General features: G+C 50.1%; 1 protein-coding gene across 11 annotated transcripts in view; it reads right to left on the bottom strand.

Annotated features, from left to right (window-relative positions):
* Garnl3 (GTPase activating Rap/RanGAP domain like 3) overlaps window positions 1-17,255 on the bottom strand; it is a 143,372-nt gene that overhangs the window by 40,890 nt on the left and 85,227 nt on the right. For all 11 annotated transcript variants that reach the window (XM_042274836.2, XM_076568862.1, XM_076568864.1 and 8 more), the window contains 4 exons: window positions 16,180-16,206; window positions 6,968-7,043; window positions 6,259-6,357; window positions 3,752-3,855 (listed from right to left, as the gene is read on the bottom strand). In XM_042274836.2, the coding sequence (XP_042130770.1) occupies window positions 3,752-3,855; window positions 6,259-6,357; window positions 6,968-7,043; window positions 16,180-16,206 (306 nt within the window). The remainder of the gene's footprint in view (window positions 1-3,751; window positions 3,856-6,258; window positions 6,358-6,967; window positions 7,044-16,179; window positions 16,207-17,255) is intronic.

The following is a 17,255-nucleotide window of genomic DNA, read 5'->3' as shown; positions in this document are numbered from 1 at the left end:
GGCTCTAATTTGACCCTAGTTGACCTTTCCAAAACGATTTTCTAGATCTGCAGTTGACACATTGTTCCCCCATAAAAGGTCATACAGTGACTGTTTGCAACTTCATAGACTGTATGGACTCTTCAAGTTACACAGCTCATAAAGTGTCTTATGCACACGCTGCCATAAAAAATGTGTGAGTGGGTGTGGTGTGCGCCAGGTACACAGCACTCAGCAGAACGGGGACAGGCCAGTTTGCCAGCTCCTTTCAAGACCTTCACCTATCTGGTCAACCCAAAATACCTGCTGTCCCCCTGGACACTGTCAGTGGTGGACTATGGGTGCTCACTTGTTCTTTGGCCTGTCCTCACTGGAAGGTGGAGCTTATTTGCTTTCACCTTTGCTCTGGCTGCTGAATGCAGTCATGAGTGAACTGTAGCAAAGAGGACTGTGCACCAGTGCCCAGGTAAATAATAATAAATTTTATTATTATTATTTTTTTGCATTGGTGTTTTGCCTGCATGTATGTGTGTGTGAGGGTGTCAGATCTTGGTGTTACAGACAGTTGTTAGCTGCCAGTGGGTGCCGGGAATTGAATCCAGTGCTCTGGAAGAGCAATCAGAGCTCTCAACCACTGAGCCATCTCTCCAGCCCCCAGGCTAGCTTTTACAAGGGCCAGAAGGGGCTGGAGAGATGGTTAAGAGTGCTTACTGCTCTTACAGGGGATCTAGGCTTGGTCCCCACCACCCTCACGAGGTGGCTCACAAGGGCCTGTAACTCCAGTTCCAGGGGCTCTCATGCCCTATAGCGTCCTCTGACGTCTGCACACACATGTTGCAAATGAGCTCATGTAGGCATACATGCTTACACACATACACATAAACAGAGAATAAATTAGTCAGTTACACATAAGTAAATAAAAGGACAGCCAGCTTCTGCCACCGTCCTCTCAGAACACATGCTCTTGGGAGGCCTGAACCAGTGAGGAAGTGTCGATGAGGAAGCCACTGAGAGGCCCTGAGACTCCATCTGTGGGGAAAGGGCCACTCTGCCAGTGTCCCTGTCGAGCCTCCAGTGGGCCCAGGGTAGCTACTGGCTGAGTGTAATGGATGAAACCTGAGAGAGCAGAAGACCTGCTGCTGAGCCTTGTCATCACAGAGCCTGAAGGAATCAGTAACCATCTTCAGCTGGTGAGTTCTGGAGTGGCTTATTGCACAGCGGTAAATACGCAAAGCATGGTCTGTGCTTGCCTAATTTACCTTGTCTAGCCTCTTCCTTGTCTAGCCAAACAGCTCACACATATGTTGGGAGTTGGGGACAGGATTGTAAGGTATTTCACTGAAGCTTGTTTGGTTGCTGTATGTGGGGTGCACTCCACCCCTGAACTCCAAGCCCCTGTGTAAGTTTTCTGACACTACTGTTGAAATATAAGAGGTCAACAGCATTCAGGATGGTAGAGAAGATGGGTGTGGTCTATCCCCTCCACATGATCCCAAGATCCTAAGAGCTGTAGCTGCCATGAAGAGGCCTAGCAGCAGGGACCTGGGTCTTCCCAACCAAACAGAGAAGACATCTTGCACACAGCGAGTCTCAGCCACATGTAGTCTTCCTTGGCCCATGTGTTTCCCGTTTCAATATACCCTTGGCCAGAGCTCTTCTAAAACAAGAACAGGTTCAAGGCCTCTATGGTCCCCACGGCCCATGAGACACCATTAGTTCCTTCTTCCAGTCAGCCCATAGAACAGCACTGGCTATTTCCTGCCTCCCTGTGCATCCCCCTCTTCCTCCACCTCCCAGTACTACAGTACCACCCTAAGGTACTGGTCTGCTGTGCTCAGTAAAAGAACTGGAGTTTTATGTGCTCAGTAAAAGGCCCTTGTGGCCCCCTTTAAGTTTGTATTTCTTTGCTGAATGAGTGTCCATTTACATCAGTGAGATTTACTCATACAGATACCTTCTTTCAATGCACAAAAAAGTGGCAAGAGTCTCATCCAAGCTAAGCATAACTGTCCAAGTCCCATCTGTCAAAAGCCAGCAGCTGGGGCTGGAGAGACAGCTCAGCAGTTAAGAGTACTTGTTGCTCTTGCAGAGGACCTGAGCTGCTGTGTAAAGAGCTGGGCAGAGTGTGTGTGTGTGCTGAGTGAGGGATGTAGCTGAGCAGGCAGAGAGAAAAGTCTAAGAGAAATGTGAAGGACAGAAGAAGAAGTAGCATGAGAGTGTAGAGTGAGAGAACTGGAACTAACGAGAACTCGAACTAGAGAGAACTGGAACCAAAGGTTTACAGTACAGAGAACTGGAACGAAAGACTTAGAACTACAGAATTAGAACAAGAGGATTGGAGCTGGAGAAGAATAAAAGAGAATCATGCACGATCTGAGAGTCAGATCGTGTGTGGACTATTAGAGATAAGAAATCTATCCCCGCTCTTGAGAAGTCTTTCTCTGAGTAAGCCTGGGTAGCAGTCCTGGGAGCTGGACTTCCCAGGCTGTTAAAAACTGCCTTAGTTAGAATTTGTCTTGCTGTGATAAAACACCATTGACCAAAATCAACTTGGGGAGGAAAGGGTTTATTTCAGCTTATACCTGTCACACTCCATCATCTAAGGAAGTCACAGCAGGAGCTGATGAAAAAAGAGGACTTCTTACTGGCTTGTTCCCATGTCTTGCTCAGTCTGTGGTTTTTGTTTGTTTGTTTGTTTTGTTTTCGAGACAGGGTTTCTCTGTGTAGCCCTGGCTGTCCTGGAACTCACTCTGTAGGCAGGCTGGCCTCCGACTCCCGAGTGTTGAGGTTAAAGGAGTGTGCCACCACCTCATGGCTTCAGCCTGTGTCCTTAGAGCACCCAGCACCACCAGCCCAGGGATGGCACCACCCAATGAGCTGGGCCTTCCCACATCCATTATCAATAATCAATAAAAACACACCACAGGCCAGTCTGGTGAGGGTATTTTCTGAACTGAGGCTCCCTCCTCCCAAATGACTCTGGTTTTTTGCCAAGTTGACATAAAACTGGCCAGCACACCAACTTATTTCATGTTCCAGAATCTCATTCTGACAAGGCCAAAGGCACACTGAGAAGCCACAGGGAGAAGGCGTGTTGAATACAGAACAGCCTCAAGCCTTCTTCTCGAGGTTTGAGCAGGTCTCCTGGCTGCCTGTGCTGGAGGCCTGGCTCCAGGCCTGCTGTTGCTAAGGGGTGGTGGTGTGTTTGAGAGGTAGGCCTAGTTGGGGGTGATGAGGTCTTGGGAGGGGTTAATGCTTTTCTCGTGGAGGTTCATTCTTGCTCACTTAGGTCTGTCTGGAACCTAACCTGGATTTCTTATGCTTCCTGTTTGCCATGTGACTTCTTCTACATCTGCACCAACATGATGACCACCATGAGGGTCTCACTAAAGCCCAGGAAATATCAGTGCTCTTGAAACCACATGACTCTGACTGAATGAACCTCTTTTCCCTATAAAGTACCCAACTCCAACTATTTTGTCATGGCAACACAACATAGACTATTATGCCTTTAAAATCATAGTCACACATGTACAAGTACATATATGTGCACACCCCAGGCTCACTACTATCTCTGACCCTTCTTAAAGACGACAGAGGCAGTAACAACACACTTCCTTGTTTGCAGTCCAGACAGACTATAAAACAGTGCCTGAACTGGTAGCTGATAACTGAAGCCTGGCTCACTAACAAACTTAGTCTCTAATTTTATAAGTCATTGTGTTGCTCATCCCACAATTGTATCCCACAAAGAGCCCGTGGTCACAGGTACCTGCTGTCTGTTCTCTTTGGAATACGGCAACATGGTGGAAACGTGAAACATGACCTCATGCCCTTGGTACACAGTATAGACTGAGTTGATCCCTGTGGTGTTATCTGTAAAATACAAGAACGCAGTCAGTGGGTACACAGATGAAGGCATGCAGTACGCAGGACATTTTCAAAGACTGCCTGGGTCCATCAGTGTTGGTGAGCAGGAGCAGATCACCTGAATGTCAACTCTCCATCTCGGCTCCTGTCCATGAGGAAAGACCTTGTTCATGCTCTCAAAGCACCCTGCCCCCTGCTGCACACCTAGCTTGGAATTCACAGTCAGGAGGAGTCTGGCTGGTAAGGGGGAGCATGTTGCAGCCCCCCTTCCTGTGGGGTGAAGGACACCACTCACCCATGCTGATGCAGCTGTGATGCCCACAAATCAAGGTGAGGTTTCTGAAGATCTGTGCTTGGTTAAGGCATAGCCTCTGGAGGTAGAGGGACTAGGATCTGAGTTCTCACTGGCTACGTCGCTCCTGGCCCCCTCCTCACATTTAAGGGCTTTATCATTTTTTGTAATCCAAATTTCTTTGTTCATATGTGTGTGCATGTGTATGGGGAGTCCAAATGTCCATATCCAATGTCTTCTTCAATTGCTCTCCACCATATCTTTTCCCCAAGTCTGGCTGTTTGGTTTAAAGTCAGTATATCAGTTATCTATTGCTGTGTAAGTCATTCCTAGACTTGGTGGATTAAATCAGCCACTAACACGAATTTTTTAAAGGTGTATTTATTTTACGTGTTTGAGTGTTTTGCCTGCATGTATGTCTGTGCACCAAGTGTTTACAGTGCCCAAGGAGTCCAAAGAGAGTCCAGATCCCCCAGAACTGGAATTATAGTTTCTCTGATCCTGTTTCTTAGTTTGAAAATGGGGACAGTAGTATCTAATGGGGACAGTAGTATCTAACCCTCAGGAATTCGGGGAAGACTCAGGAGAATGGTCCCTGCAAAGTGCTTAACCTGACAGAAGACCTGGGTTATGAGAGGGCTCAGGAGATGGTAGTCGGGACCACTACAGTGAGGCTGAGAGGTGAACATGGGTGAGGAGCTTACAGGTGCTCAGGAGCCCATCATGTCCACAAGAACGCTTGTCAGAAGGGAGCTGGGCCGCACCGTCTACCTCTGAACTGGTAACTAAGGCATTCCCACGGCAGTCATGTAGTGCTTTCATGCTGAATCTGTGTGGGCTGCCAAAGACAGCCTCCCAGACAGTCGGCTACCTGGACTGGAAGTCTGCCACATTCAGGCTGGAGGAGTCTTGTACCACTTGCCTGACTTTCTCTGAGGCTTGACTGAAGATCAAACAAAACTACAAACCCAGCGGCACAAGGAAATGCTGGAAACACTCCTCAGATAGAAGCCAACCCAAGCGACTCCAGTCTGGCCATCTAGTCCCTCTATCCACCTCCTACCTTTCCAAGCTTCCCTTCAGTACCCCAAGATCTCCATCAGCTCCTTCAGGCCAGAGACCAGGGACCCGGTGAGAATCCCCCTTCCTCCTCCTCATCCCCATTCTCAATCATCCTGAGATGCTGTGTCCTCCACCTCAGGGGCTCCCTGCCAGCCTGCTGTTCCTCCAGCTGTGACAGTTGTCCTCAACACCCCCCATCCCCCACCCCGTTCAGACTGTGAAGACTGCTTTTCCAATGGCTCCCTGGCCCGTTCCTTCTAGATTATCTTCCCCACAGGTCTGCCCAAAGGGGACCTCACTGCTTTCCTACTCGGTGACATGCAAGGGGACTTCAAACTCCCTTCTCTAGTCTGTATTGCACCCTTGCTGGTCTCTCTGCTCCTTCCAGCCAGAAAGATATCCTCTTAGTTTCTAGAATGGCGTGAGGTGTTCTCTCCTGCCTCAAGGACTTCACAGATGTTCCCCGTTTGGAATTCTTTTCTCAAGATCCCCACTGTTCCCACTCATCACTTCCTTGTCCCCTCAGAGACGTCTTCTACCCCCAGATTCGGCAAAGCATCTGTGGCACTCTCTCTGCGGCTCCCGATTCCTGCGGGCACTGACTGCCAAGCTGTTTCATAACCATCTCCCGTGTGCCACCTGTGCTGCCTAATGGGCTGTGGGGCCCCTAGAAAGGCAGGGACCACGCTGCTTTGTGTTCGCTGACCCAAGAGCCCAGCAGGGTCCTGGAACACAAACGGTGCTCATTGCTAAATGTAGCTATGGGACACCTGGGACTTGTGTTGTAAGTGACCCTCGCTGAGGCAAACCACAATGGTCACTATGATACCAGGTAGTAGAGCCTTAGGAGATTCCACAACAGATGTGGTTCTTCCTTGATGGGAATGCCATTCGTGTGTGCATGATTTTATGTATTTGCTGATCATGCCTCCTGAGGTGTCCTCGGGGTCTTATAAAGCCCATGGAGTCGATGACCATGCCCAGTGACCTATGTCAGATTGGGGATGGTCCTCAAGTAACAGAATTTCACTAATTCCAACAAGGGGCAAGCTTACTTTTGGTGTCCAGACCGCCACGGTAGCCTGTCCAGCCCTTTAGAGTAATGGTGTCACCGAGGAGATTCAAAAATTTTTGAAAAGCTTCACTTCCAATTTCTGAAAGAAAAGGCAAGGGATGAGGAAAGTATCACTCTCTGGTCCTCATTTCCTGACCATAATGGAATCGATGGAAGCCGAGGTGCTGTGGCATGCATGGTACCAAAACACGAGGTCGCATTGCCTTCCACCCAGGGCCATAAGGAGGCTTCACAATTCTCAGGAACCCAAGGAAGGAAAACAGAACCAGATGAACCAGGTGTTATTGCTGCTTTGCCCAATGATAAACAGGGTTGTAACATGAAAAGAAACAAATACAGGAAGAAGATACTGTCTTTATATCCACTCAGTCAGAAACATGGAGGAAAGCCCTTGCACTCTGTAGAACCAGATTCTCCAAATTCATGTGTCTCGTCTCCTCCCAGCTGTGTTCCCCAGGGCCCATTGCAGGGACCCACAGAAGTTAGGTGATAGTAAAAAACTTGGCAAATGAATGAAACTGGTCATGAGCTGCCTTATAAAACTCGGCAAACTGCCTCCTGATATTGGAGATTCCAATCAAATATCCAGTATCGGCTGTGGGCAAGGCAGTAAGGGGCAGGGTCTCCCTCAGCAGGGGTGAGGCAAAGGGCAGGGTCTCCCCCAGCAGGGGTGAGGAGGAGCTGCTCACCATTGCTGAACATCTCGTCGTCTGTGAGCTGCCCATCTTTGGCAAAAAGGACTCCGAATTTGAAATTCACAGAGCCCTTACAAGGAGACAGCAAAAGACACACCAGTTAATTTTATTACAGAAGCACACACAGTTTTAGGGTACAGGGTTTGCCATGTAGGGTCACTGCAGTCACCAGAGTGGACATGTGGGGGATCCCTTCCTCCCATTAGCCCCAGGACTAAGCAATATTAACAAGAGACACTCGTTTTCCTGTAGGTCACAAAACAGCTAGCAGATGAGGGGATCCACTTCTCTACCAGTTGAGCCTCTTGTGATTTCATTCCCGATGGCATGAGGAGGATGCCAGGTCCATGGGGTCAGCACGGTACTGCTGACAGGGGCCACAGGCACCCCTGGGTCTGGCACCACGTTCTGATCCACCCATCAGCAACAGTTCCCTGAAGAGTAGGGCAGCTAATTGTCACTCAGAGCCAAACAGAACCATCTTAGATTGAAGGCTGGTAGGCTCGTCTCGAAATAGATATGGAAATTGTGGGCAATTTATATGAAAAGCTTCCCCTCCCATTCCTGAAGATCTTTAATCTGAACAAGTCACAGATGTGCAAATGAAAGACAAAGCAAGTCGAGCAAGCCTGGCTATTCCAGTTTGAGTTTATGACTCTCAGTTCACGGAGGACTGATAGACTCCGACCCTGCAGAAATGACCAATACCAGTGTGTGATGGCAGCTGCTTCAGGAAGAGAAGACAGGAAGGGAGCAGGAAGGAGACAGAGGAAGGGAGCAGGAAGGAGACAGAGGAAGGGAGCAGGAAGGAGACAGAGGAAGGGAGCAGGAAGGAGACGGAGGAAGGGAGCAGGAAGGAGACGGAGGAAGGGAGCAGGAAGGAGACAGAGGAAGGGAGCAGGAAGGAGGACAGAGGAAGGGAGCAGGAAGGAGGACAGAGGAAGGGAGCAGGAAGGAGGACAGAGGAAGGGAGCAGGAAGGAGACGGAGGAAGGGAGCAGGAAGGAGGACAGAGGAAGGGAGCAGGAAGGAGACGGAGGAAGGGAGCAGGAAGGAGACGGAGGAAGGGAGCAGGAAGGAGACGGAGGAAGGGAGCAGGAAGGAGGACGGAGGAAGGGAGCAGGAAGGAGACGGAGGAAGGGAGCAGGAAGGAGACGGAGGAAGGGAGCAGGAAGGAGGACAGAGGAAGGGAGCAGGAAGGAGACGGAGGAAGGGAGCAGGAAGGAGGACAGAGGAAGGGAGCAGGAAGGAGGACAGAGGAAGGGAGCAGGAAGGAGGACAGAGGAAGGGAGCAGGAAGGAGGACAGAGGAAGGGAGCAGGAAGGAGACAGAGGAAGGGAGCAGGAAGGAGGACAGAGGAAGGGAGCAGGAAGGAGACGGAGGAAGGGAGCAGGAAGGAGACGGAGGAAGGGAGCAGGAAGGAGACGGAGGAAGGGAGCAGGAAGGAGACGGAGGAAGGGAGCAGGAAGGAGGCGGAGGAGGGAGCAGGAAGGAGATGGAGGAAGGGAGCAGGAAGGAGGCGGAGGAGGGAGCAGGAAGGAGACGGAGGAAGGGAGCAGGAAGGAGGACAGAGGAAGGGAGCAGGAAGGAGGACAGAGGAAGGGAGCAGGAAGGAGGACAGAGGAAGGGAGCAGGAAGGAGACAGAGGAAGGGAGCAGGAAGGAGACGGAGGAAGGGAGCAGGAAGGAGGACAGAGGAAGGGAGCAGGAAGGAGACGGAGGAAGGGAGCAGGAAGGAGACGGAGGAAGGGAGCAGGAAGGAGACGGAGGAAGGGAGCAGGAAGGAGACGGAGGAAGGGAGCAGGAAGGAGGACAGAGGAAGGGAGCAGGAAGGAGGACAGAGGAAGGGAGCAGGAAGGAGACAGAGGAAGGGAGCAGGAAGGAGACGGAGGAAGGGAGCAGGAAGGAGGACAGAGGAAGGGAGCAGGAAGGAGACGGAGGAAGGGAGCAGGAAGGAGACGGAGGAAGGGAGCAGGAAGGAGACGGAGGAAGGGAGCAGGAAGGAGACGGAGGAAGGGAGCAGGAAGGAGGACAGAGGAAGGGAGCAGGAAGGAGGACAGAGGAAGGGAGCAGGAAGGAGGACAGAGGAAGGGAGCAGGAAGGAGACGGAGGAAGGGAGCAGGAAGGAGACGGAGGAAGGGAGCAGGAAGGAGGACAGAGGAAGGGAGCAGGAAGGAGACGGAGGAAGGGAGCAGGAAGGAGATGGAGGAAGGGAGCAGGAAGGAGACGGAGGAAGGGAGCAGGAAGGAGACGGAGGAAGGGAGCAGGAAGGAGACGGAGGAAGGGAGCAGGAAGGAGATGGAGGAAGGGAGCAGGAAGGAGACGGAGGAAGGGAGCAGGAAGGAGACGGAGGAAGGGAGCAGGAAGGAGACGGAGGAAGGGAGCAGGAAGGAGACGGAGGAAGGGAGCAGGAAGGAGGACAGAGGAAGGGAGCAGGAAGGAGGACGGAGGAAGGGAGCAGGAAGGAGGACAGAGGAAGGGAGCAGGAAGGAGACGGAGGAAGGGAGCAGGAAGGAGGACAGAGGAAGGGAGCAGGAAGGAGACGGAGGAAGGGAGCAGGAAGGAGACGGAGGAAGGGAGCAGGAAGGAGGACAGAGGAAGGGAGCAGGAAGGAGATGGAGGAAGGGAGCAGGAAGGAGGACAGAGGAAGGGAGCAGGAAGGAGACGGAGGAAGGGAGCAGGAAGGAGGACAGAGGAAGGGAGCAGGAAGGAGACGGAGGAAGGGAGCAGGAAGGAGACGGAGGAAGGGAGCAGGAAGGAGATGGAGGAAGGGAGCAGGAAGGAGGACAGAGGAAGGGAGCAGGAAGGAGACGGAGGAAGGGAGCAGGAAGGAGGACAGAGGAAGGGAGCAGGAAGGAGACGGAGGAAGGGAGCAGGAAGGAGGACAGAGGAAGGGAGCAGGAAGGAGACGGAGGAAGGGAGCAGGAAGGAGATGGAGGAAGGGAGCAGGAAGGAGACGGAGGAAGGGAGCAGGAAGGAGATGGAGGAAGGGAGCAGGAAGGAGACGGAGGAAGGGAGCAGGAAGGAGATGGAGGAAGGGAGCAGGAAGGAGACGGAGGAAGGGAGCAGGAAGGAGACGGAGGAAGGGAGCAGGAAGGAGACGGAGGAAGGGAGCAGGAAGGAGACGGAGGAAGGGAGCAGGAAGGAGGACAGAGGAAGGGAGCAGGAAGGAGGACGGAGGAAGGGAGCAGGAAGGAGGACAGAGGAAGGGAGCAGGAAGGAGACGGAGGAAGGGAGCAGGAAGGAGGACAGAGGAAGGGAGCAGGAAGGAGACGGAGGAAGGGAGCAGGAAGGAGACGGAGGAAGGGAGCAGGAAGGAGGACAGAGGAAGGGAGCAGGAAGGAGATGGAGGAAGGGAGCAGGAAGGAGGACAGAGGAAGGGAGCAGGAAGGAGACGGAGGAAGGGAGCAGGAAGGAGGACAGAGGAAGGGAGCAGGAAGGAGACGGAGGAAGGGAGCAGGAAGGAGATGGAGGAAGGGAGCAGGAAGGAGGACAGAGGAAGGGAGCAGGAAGGAGACGGAGGAAGGGAGCAGGAAGGAGGACAGAGGAAGGGAGCAGGAAGGAGACGGAGGAAGGGAGCAGGAAGGAGGACAGAGGAAGGGAGCAGGAAGGAGACGGAGGAAGGGAGCAGGAAGGAGGACAGAGGAAGGGAGCAGGAAGGAGACGGAGGAAGGGAGCAGGAAGGAGACAGGAAGGGAGCAGGAAGGAGGACAGAGGAAGGGAGCAGGAAGGAGGACAGAGGAAGGGAGCAGGAAGGAGACAGAGGAAGGGAGCAGGAAGGAGACGGAGGAAGGGAGCAGGAAGGAGACAGAGGAAGGGAGCAGGAAGGAGGCTCTCAGCTGTCACTGTTTAAAGACTTGGTCATTACTTGTGTGTTTGCTATGTGTTGCCATAATTCATTATCATACATGTATGTGGTGGTTATATTCACCACACAAGTGCATGTGCCCTTGGAAGAGGGTGCTGATTCCTTGGAGCTGGAGTTACAGGCAGTATGAGTTGCTGGATGTGAATGCTGGGAACCAAGTCTGGGTTCTTCCTCTCTTTAGCCCCTCAACTCTGTGTTTTTAATGATTTTGCCTGTAATCTGGGCAGGGGATTTATGTGTTTTTCTTTATACTTTGTGCATGCCTGAATTACTTAATAGTAAGAGTCCATTGTTGGAAGAACATCAACATTACAAGGCTGTCTGACCACCACTAGGTGAAGGATTCTGGGTATTGGTCAGTCAAGGTGTGGGTGTCAAGAGTCCTAGTCAGTGGGGCAGAGGTGGGAGGTCAAGGCAGAATGTCAGGACTCAGAAGTGGAACGGCAAAATTAAGACTCTGAAAACCAGCCTGCACTGATGGCTCAGTTATTATAAAGTGCTCAACACACACACTAGAGAACTGGAATTCAGATCCCCAGAACCCACATAAATTCTGGTACGGGAAGGTGCCTGCCTTTCTAGCCCAGGAAGGCAGAGAGATGGGGATCCCCAGAGCAAGTTGGCTAGCTCTGCATTGGATTAGTTCTACTCAACTCAATGAGTAAGGTAGAAGAGGGATAGTGGATGAGTCCTGACATCAACCTAAGGCATCCGTATGTATGTGCACATGTACCAAACACACGCAAACACGCACACACACCACATACATATACTTATGAAAAGAAAAGGAAAAGAATCTGAAAACCCAAGCCTGAGGATGTGCTTCAGAACCTTTCTCTGTCTCTAACACACCAGCAAACAGATGCATGCCCTTCTGTAACAGTGGCTTTCTATACAGACACGGTTATAGGGAGGCATCCCTACCTGACCCCTCTACCCAGAATGCTTCCCCAGTTCTCAGGGGGATGCTCTTCCCCACCAGGCAAGCCTCAGCTCCAGTGGAACTTTCCAGAGAGGCCACCGTCTCTCTCTTTACACCACTATCCCCACTGTAATTCCTTTTCCCCCTCTGTACAGCTCTGACTATCCTGGAACTCACTCTGTAGCCCAGGCTGGCCTGGAACTCACAGAGATCTGCCTGCCTCTGCCTCCCGAGTGCTGGGATAAAGGCATGCGCCACCAATGCCCACTGTAATTTTTATCTTGAACATGGACATGTTTCTTACTAGACTCTGAGTTGTTGGAAGATAATCACATATACTTTAATTAATTTCTGAATTTGCAGAGCAGAGCACAGGGCCAGGGACAATGGAGAAGATGGACAAATTCGATTCGGTGACTTTGCACAAGAAGCAAGAAGAACAGCAAAGGTGGACAGAAAGAACTCGTTTTGTTATCAGCCTGCCAGGTTTTGATTGATTTTTTGGGTAGGGTTTTGTTTTTTTTTTTTTGAGACAGGGTTTCTCTTTGTAGTTTTATTTGTAGTTTTGGTGTCCTGGATCTCGCTCTGTAGACCAGGCTGGCCTCGAACTCAGAGATCTGTCTGGCTCTGCCTCCCAAGTGGTGGGATTAAAGGTGTCTGTCACCACTGCTTGGCTAAGGTTTTTAAAGGCTTATTTTTATTATTTCAAGTTGTGTGTGTGTGTGTGTGTGTGTGTGTGTGTGTGTGTGTGTGTGTGAATGTGTGGCAGCATGTGCACATGACTGCAGGTGTCTCTAGAGGCCAGAGGTGTGGGATCCCCTGAAGCTGGAGTTATAAGAGGTTATGTGAGCTGCCTGAGTGGGTGCTGGGACCAAACTTGGGTTCTATGAAAGAACAGTATACTGCTCTTAACCATTGAGACATCTTTCCAGCCCTGATCTCTGTAGTTTCATCAGGGACCCCTACCTACTTTTGGTTGCTATGGCCATCACTTTTTCCCTCTATTTTGGAGTGATGATGGTATTCACACATCTCCAAGATGGTGGCACCTCTTTTGTTCATGGACCCTCTTCAAAAGCACCCACAGAAATTTGTAGTCTAGCAGATAGCCCTTTGGAGCAACCACAAAAAGTCCGAAGCAGTGATCCTCCACACTTGGCCTCCAGGCTAATGGCACTGGCAGCCCTGGAGGGTTGTCAGAAGATGTCTGGCTCACAGCCCAGTGTTTCCAACTCAGTAGGTCTGGCATCTGGCTTGGAAGTTTGCAGCAAAGATTCCCATGGGATGCTCTTGCTGCTGGTCTGGGAAACAGATGCTGAGAACCAGTGGACAAAGGAACAAACTGGGAGGCCTCCAGGTGGGCAGGTCCAGGTCCAACTGAGCCGGTAGACAGTAAGCACAGGGCAGACGGACGTGGTTCACTAGCAGTTCATTAGGACCAGAAAGGACCCATACTCCACAGTCAGGGACATCCAGGGAAGAAGAGATTTGCCCAAGGCTGCTCCTAAGTGAAGAGCAGGCTGGAGTCGGGATCTGGGTCTCTTGACTTCTGACCAGGGCTCTTGTCAGCAGCACAACACAGTGTTCCCAGGACAGGTCTGCACTGAGCAAAGCTGAGAGCACAGGCAGAGACGGAGCCTCCATGTCAGTAGCTACCAGTACCCTGGGGGAGACCTTGGAAGGGCTGGGTTGTAAGACATGTTATCCCAGTCAGGCTAAAGCCCTGCAAAGTCTCAGGGAATGGAGGGTGCAGGTTGGGGACTGTCCAGGTACTCTGGCATAAAAGGATTTCCAATCTTCAAGGTCACTCAGAAGGAGAACATGACTCTGGGTTTGCCATGATGGCCCTGGTCTCCGTCTCTTTTCTCTGCTGTCCTGGTATTATTAATACTCTCCAGAAAGTCCCAGTTTAAATGAGAAATTGTATAGAACCTTCTGCTTCAGGAGGACATTCCAGGAAGATGTTGTCTTAAGTTCTTGAACAGTCTAGGACTCTACTGAAATAACCTGGTGTCCGAGGCTTCCCAGATGGTGCCCACAATAAACAGAAAGCATTCATCTATTTTCAGAAATCAAGGTGTCGGTTCACATAATGAGCTATTTTGTACTTTAGGAGAGGTAGTTTCATCTGGGGCTATTGGATCAAAACACATTGTTTTGAGGTGCTGCCTTCTGGACCTGGGAACTGAACCCCAGGATTCACCACGCATGCTAGGTACATGCTCTACCACTGAGCTCCAACTCCTGATGGACCACACTGGGATAAGTCACTAAACACATCAGGGTTTCATGAGCACTGGATTTTGAGGGACACAGGGAGCTTTCCAGGTCCCATCTTCAGTCTGGGACTCTGGAGAGAGCAGCCTGCTGGAGAGTTACAGGCACTGATTGCCTCAGGACACAGTCTTGCTCAGATACAGAAACAGGCCACACTTGTTATTTCTATTTGTTTGGAAGTTAAAGTATTTCTAAATTAAAAAAAGATCTATTTATTTTATGTGCATATGTGTTTGCCTTCATATATGTATGTGCACTACATGTGAGCTTGGTGCCTGTGGAGGCCTGAAGAGGGTATTAGAACTGGAGTTAGAGATGGTTGTGAGCCACTATGTGGCTGCTGGGAACTGACCCTGCTCAGCAAGAGCAGCCAGTGCTCTTAACTGCTGAGCTGCTTCTTCAGCCCTAGTTCTAATTTTATCTGTGGAATTAACACTCCAAATTACATTCCTTCTGTGAAAAGCCAAGTCTGAGAAGAAAGTCCCAGTGAATCCAGAAGGATCGTTGGAACCCAGAAAGGATGGCCTTGCTTGGACAGTGTCCTGGCTAGTGTTATGCCAACTTGACACAGTTAGTCACCTGAAAGGAGGGACCTCACTTGAGAAAGTGCCTCCGTAAGATCTGGCTGTAGTGTATTTTCTTAATTAGTGACTGAGGGGGGAGGGCCCAGTCCACTGTGCTGCTCCTGGGTTCTATAAGGAAGCAGGCTGAGCAAGCCAGTAATAAACAGCCCTCCATGGCCTCTGCATCAGCTCCTGCCTCCAGGTACTGGCCTGTTTGAGCTTCTGTCCTAACTTCCTTCAGTGATGAACAGTGATGTGATGGCCTCTGCATCAGCTCCTGCCTCCAGGTACTGGCCTGTTTGAGCTTCTGTCCTAACTTCCTTCAGTGGTGAACAGTGATGTGGAAGCAGGAGCCAAATAAACCCTTTCCTCCCCAACTTACTTTTGATCACAGTGTTTCACAGCAGCAATAGTAACCCAAACTAAGTCAGTCTTCTGTATTTATAGGGTTCCACCGGTTCACAGTTCACTGGTTCCTCCTTGTGTGCACTACAGCATAGGACACCGTATCATTTATGGGGATGCCTGTCTGTGCAGTCATGAGCAAATAAAACATGGATTTCGGGTCACCAACTTCATTTTACTAAGTAGCTAACCTTTCAGGCGCATTACCAGTGTTCCTTATTAAGTTTGTTTTTTGTTTTCTGTTTTTTTCTGCCCATCATCACAACTCACAGTTTATCACTAGGAGGGACTAGAATCAAGGTCTTTGTTCCCCATGATTCTAGTGGAGAAGCTGTAGAATTAAATGGGAATGCTTGGGCCACTCATCTCTCAGAAAAGCTCTGTTGGATAGTGACCTCTTCTCACCCCTCCCCAAGTCATCAACAAGGGACATTTGCTCCTTCAAGAAAATATCCCCTGAGTAAGGAGACAAAATTGAGAAATAGAGATCTGGCCTGTATAGTGTAGGGCAGAGATGAAGTGGGTGTTGTCAACAGGCTGAAGAGGTTGTGACACATTCACGGAGACACTTTGAGTTCAGGTCATTTTATAAAGATATGTCAACTAGTTGAGGTGACAGATTAGAGCTGGGGTATCAGGGAAATGGAGGAGTTAGGATTTTACCAAGTTTGACCAAAGCAAATAGACAAATGGTATTTCCATTTCTGCTATGGATAACATGCACAAACCATCATTTCCTTACTCAGTTATCTACGGATAATATGCTGGATATTTCTATGACACATATACATGTACAGGGACATGCACACAAAAGTGCACACACATGCACACACTCACATAAAATGGGGTAATGGAATGAAGCATGCAGTTATCTTTGGCACGTAGTGTGGTAAAGTGTGTGGCTTTGCACAGAAATCCTACTTGAATGGAAATGAACATCTCTTTACACCACATTCATATATTTACGCAGACTTAAGTATACCTGTCTATTTATAGAGAGCTGTATGGGGAGTTCTGAAGGGGACCTTGGACAGCCCCTTCAGGAGGCCTCTTTGTGAGAACAAGCCCACACTGCAGATGCACTGAGGTCTAACTCAAAGAGAAGGCTGTGCTCACAGTGAGGGGCTGACACTGGCTAAGGGCAGGGAACAAATCTGTTGATAAACTACTCACCTCTTGTTCTTCCAGAACCAGCAAGTCCTGTCAAGCAAAGTTTCAGAAGTTACATTTATACATCATGGTGATTACTGGATTTTGGTTCTCTGAGAAAGCCAAGCTTTATATACTCACACGATTTGATGTTATGACATTTTGGAAATAATAGAAGTTGGTTATGGAATCTCTCTTTAAGGAAAACAAAGACAAAGTAAAGAACAACCAGAAACAAAATGCTGGCTGGGCCACACATCTCTGAGAAAACCCCTGACAGATACTAACTGCTGCTCACCGATCCCTGAATCAATGCACACTTACTGCTTCACGAAAACAACCCTTTAGTAAGGAGATCCAATTGAGAAACAGAGAATTGAACACCAGTGTCAAAGGCTGGCATCAGCATCAAGACACTGGTCCAGTGCGTCTCATTACTTGCATCACACTGAGTCAGCTGCCCTGAAGAGACCCTCTCCTGAGATCAGCAGGGGGCACTGGTGGCCCTAAAGAGTCCTGGCTGTGAGTCCTGCTGCCCACAACTGTGTGTGTGCACAGATTACTTGACCTGTCTGGGTCTGCTCCTCACCACTACTCTCTTGCCCTGTGCGGGTCACTTTGGAGAGAGACACAGTGAGTGTGGAGGATGCCTGGCAAACAGCTTCAGACCACCTTCCCTTCTCAGAATGAACTTCTGAGGAAGTTGGCAGGCAGATGCCAAGGCCAAAGGCTCTGGGAGAGGTCACTGGGTGAGTGGAGGTGGGTCCAGGGAAGCCATGGCTGCCAGTGAGAACTGAGAGGAAGGCCAGAATAGAGGTGGAAGAGGCTGAGCAACCCTCATCCTCCCAGTCAGCTGGGAGCTGACAATTCCTAAAGGGAGGCACACAAAATCCTGCATTTCTGTAACAAGGGCTCTTTTGTTTACAAGTACATCATCATTGTTTTTGAGTCCTGGAAAAAATAAACCTATACTTTGGGACATACTTCATATTCGCATGTCATTACACACTTCACTGCAAAATCCTCTTTTACATAATTTCCTTTGGTCTCAACCACTTTGCCATGCAGCCTAATCATTCCAGAATTACAGGTAAGGCATT

The sequence above is a fragment of the Peromyscus maniculatus genome, chromosome 4 (assembly GCF_049852395.1).
Source record: "Peromyscus maniculatus bairdii isolate BWxNUB_F1_BW_parent chromosome 4, HU_Pman_BW_mat_3.1, whole genome shotgun sequence".
Taxonomy (NCBI): domain Eukaryota; kingdom Metazoa; phylum Chordata; class Mammalia; order Rodentia; family Cricetidae; genus Peromyscus; species Peromyscus maniculatus.
This window is presented reverse-complemented; position numbering and strand designations above follow the sequence as displayed.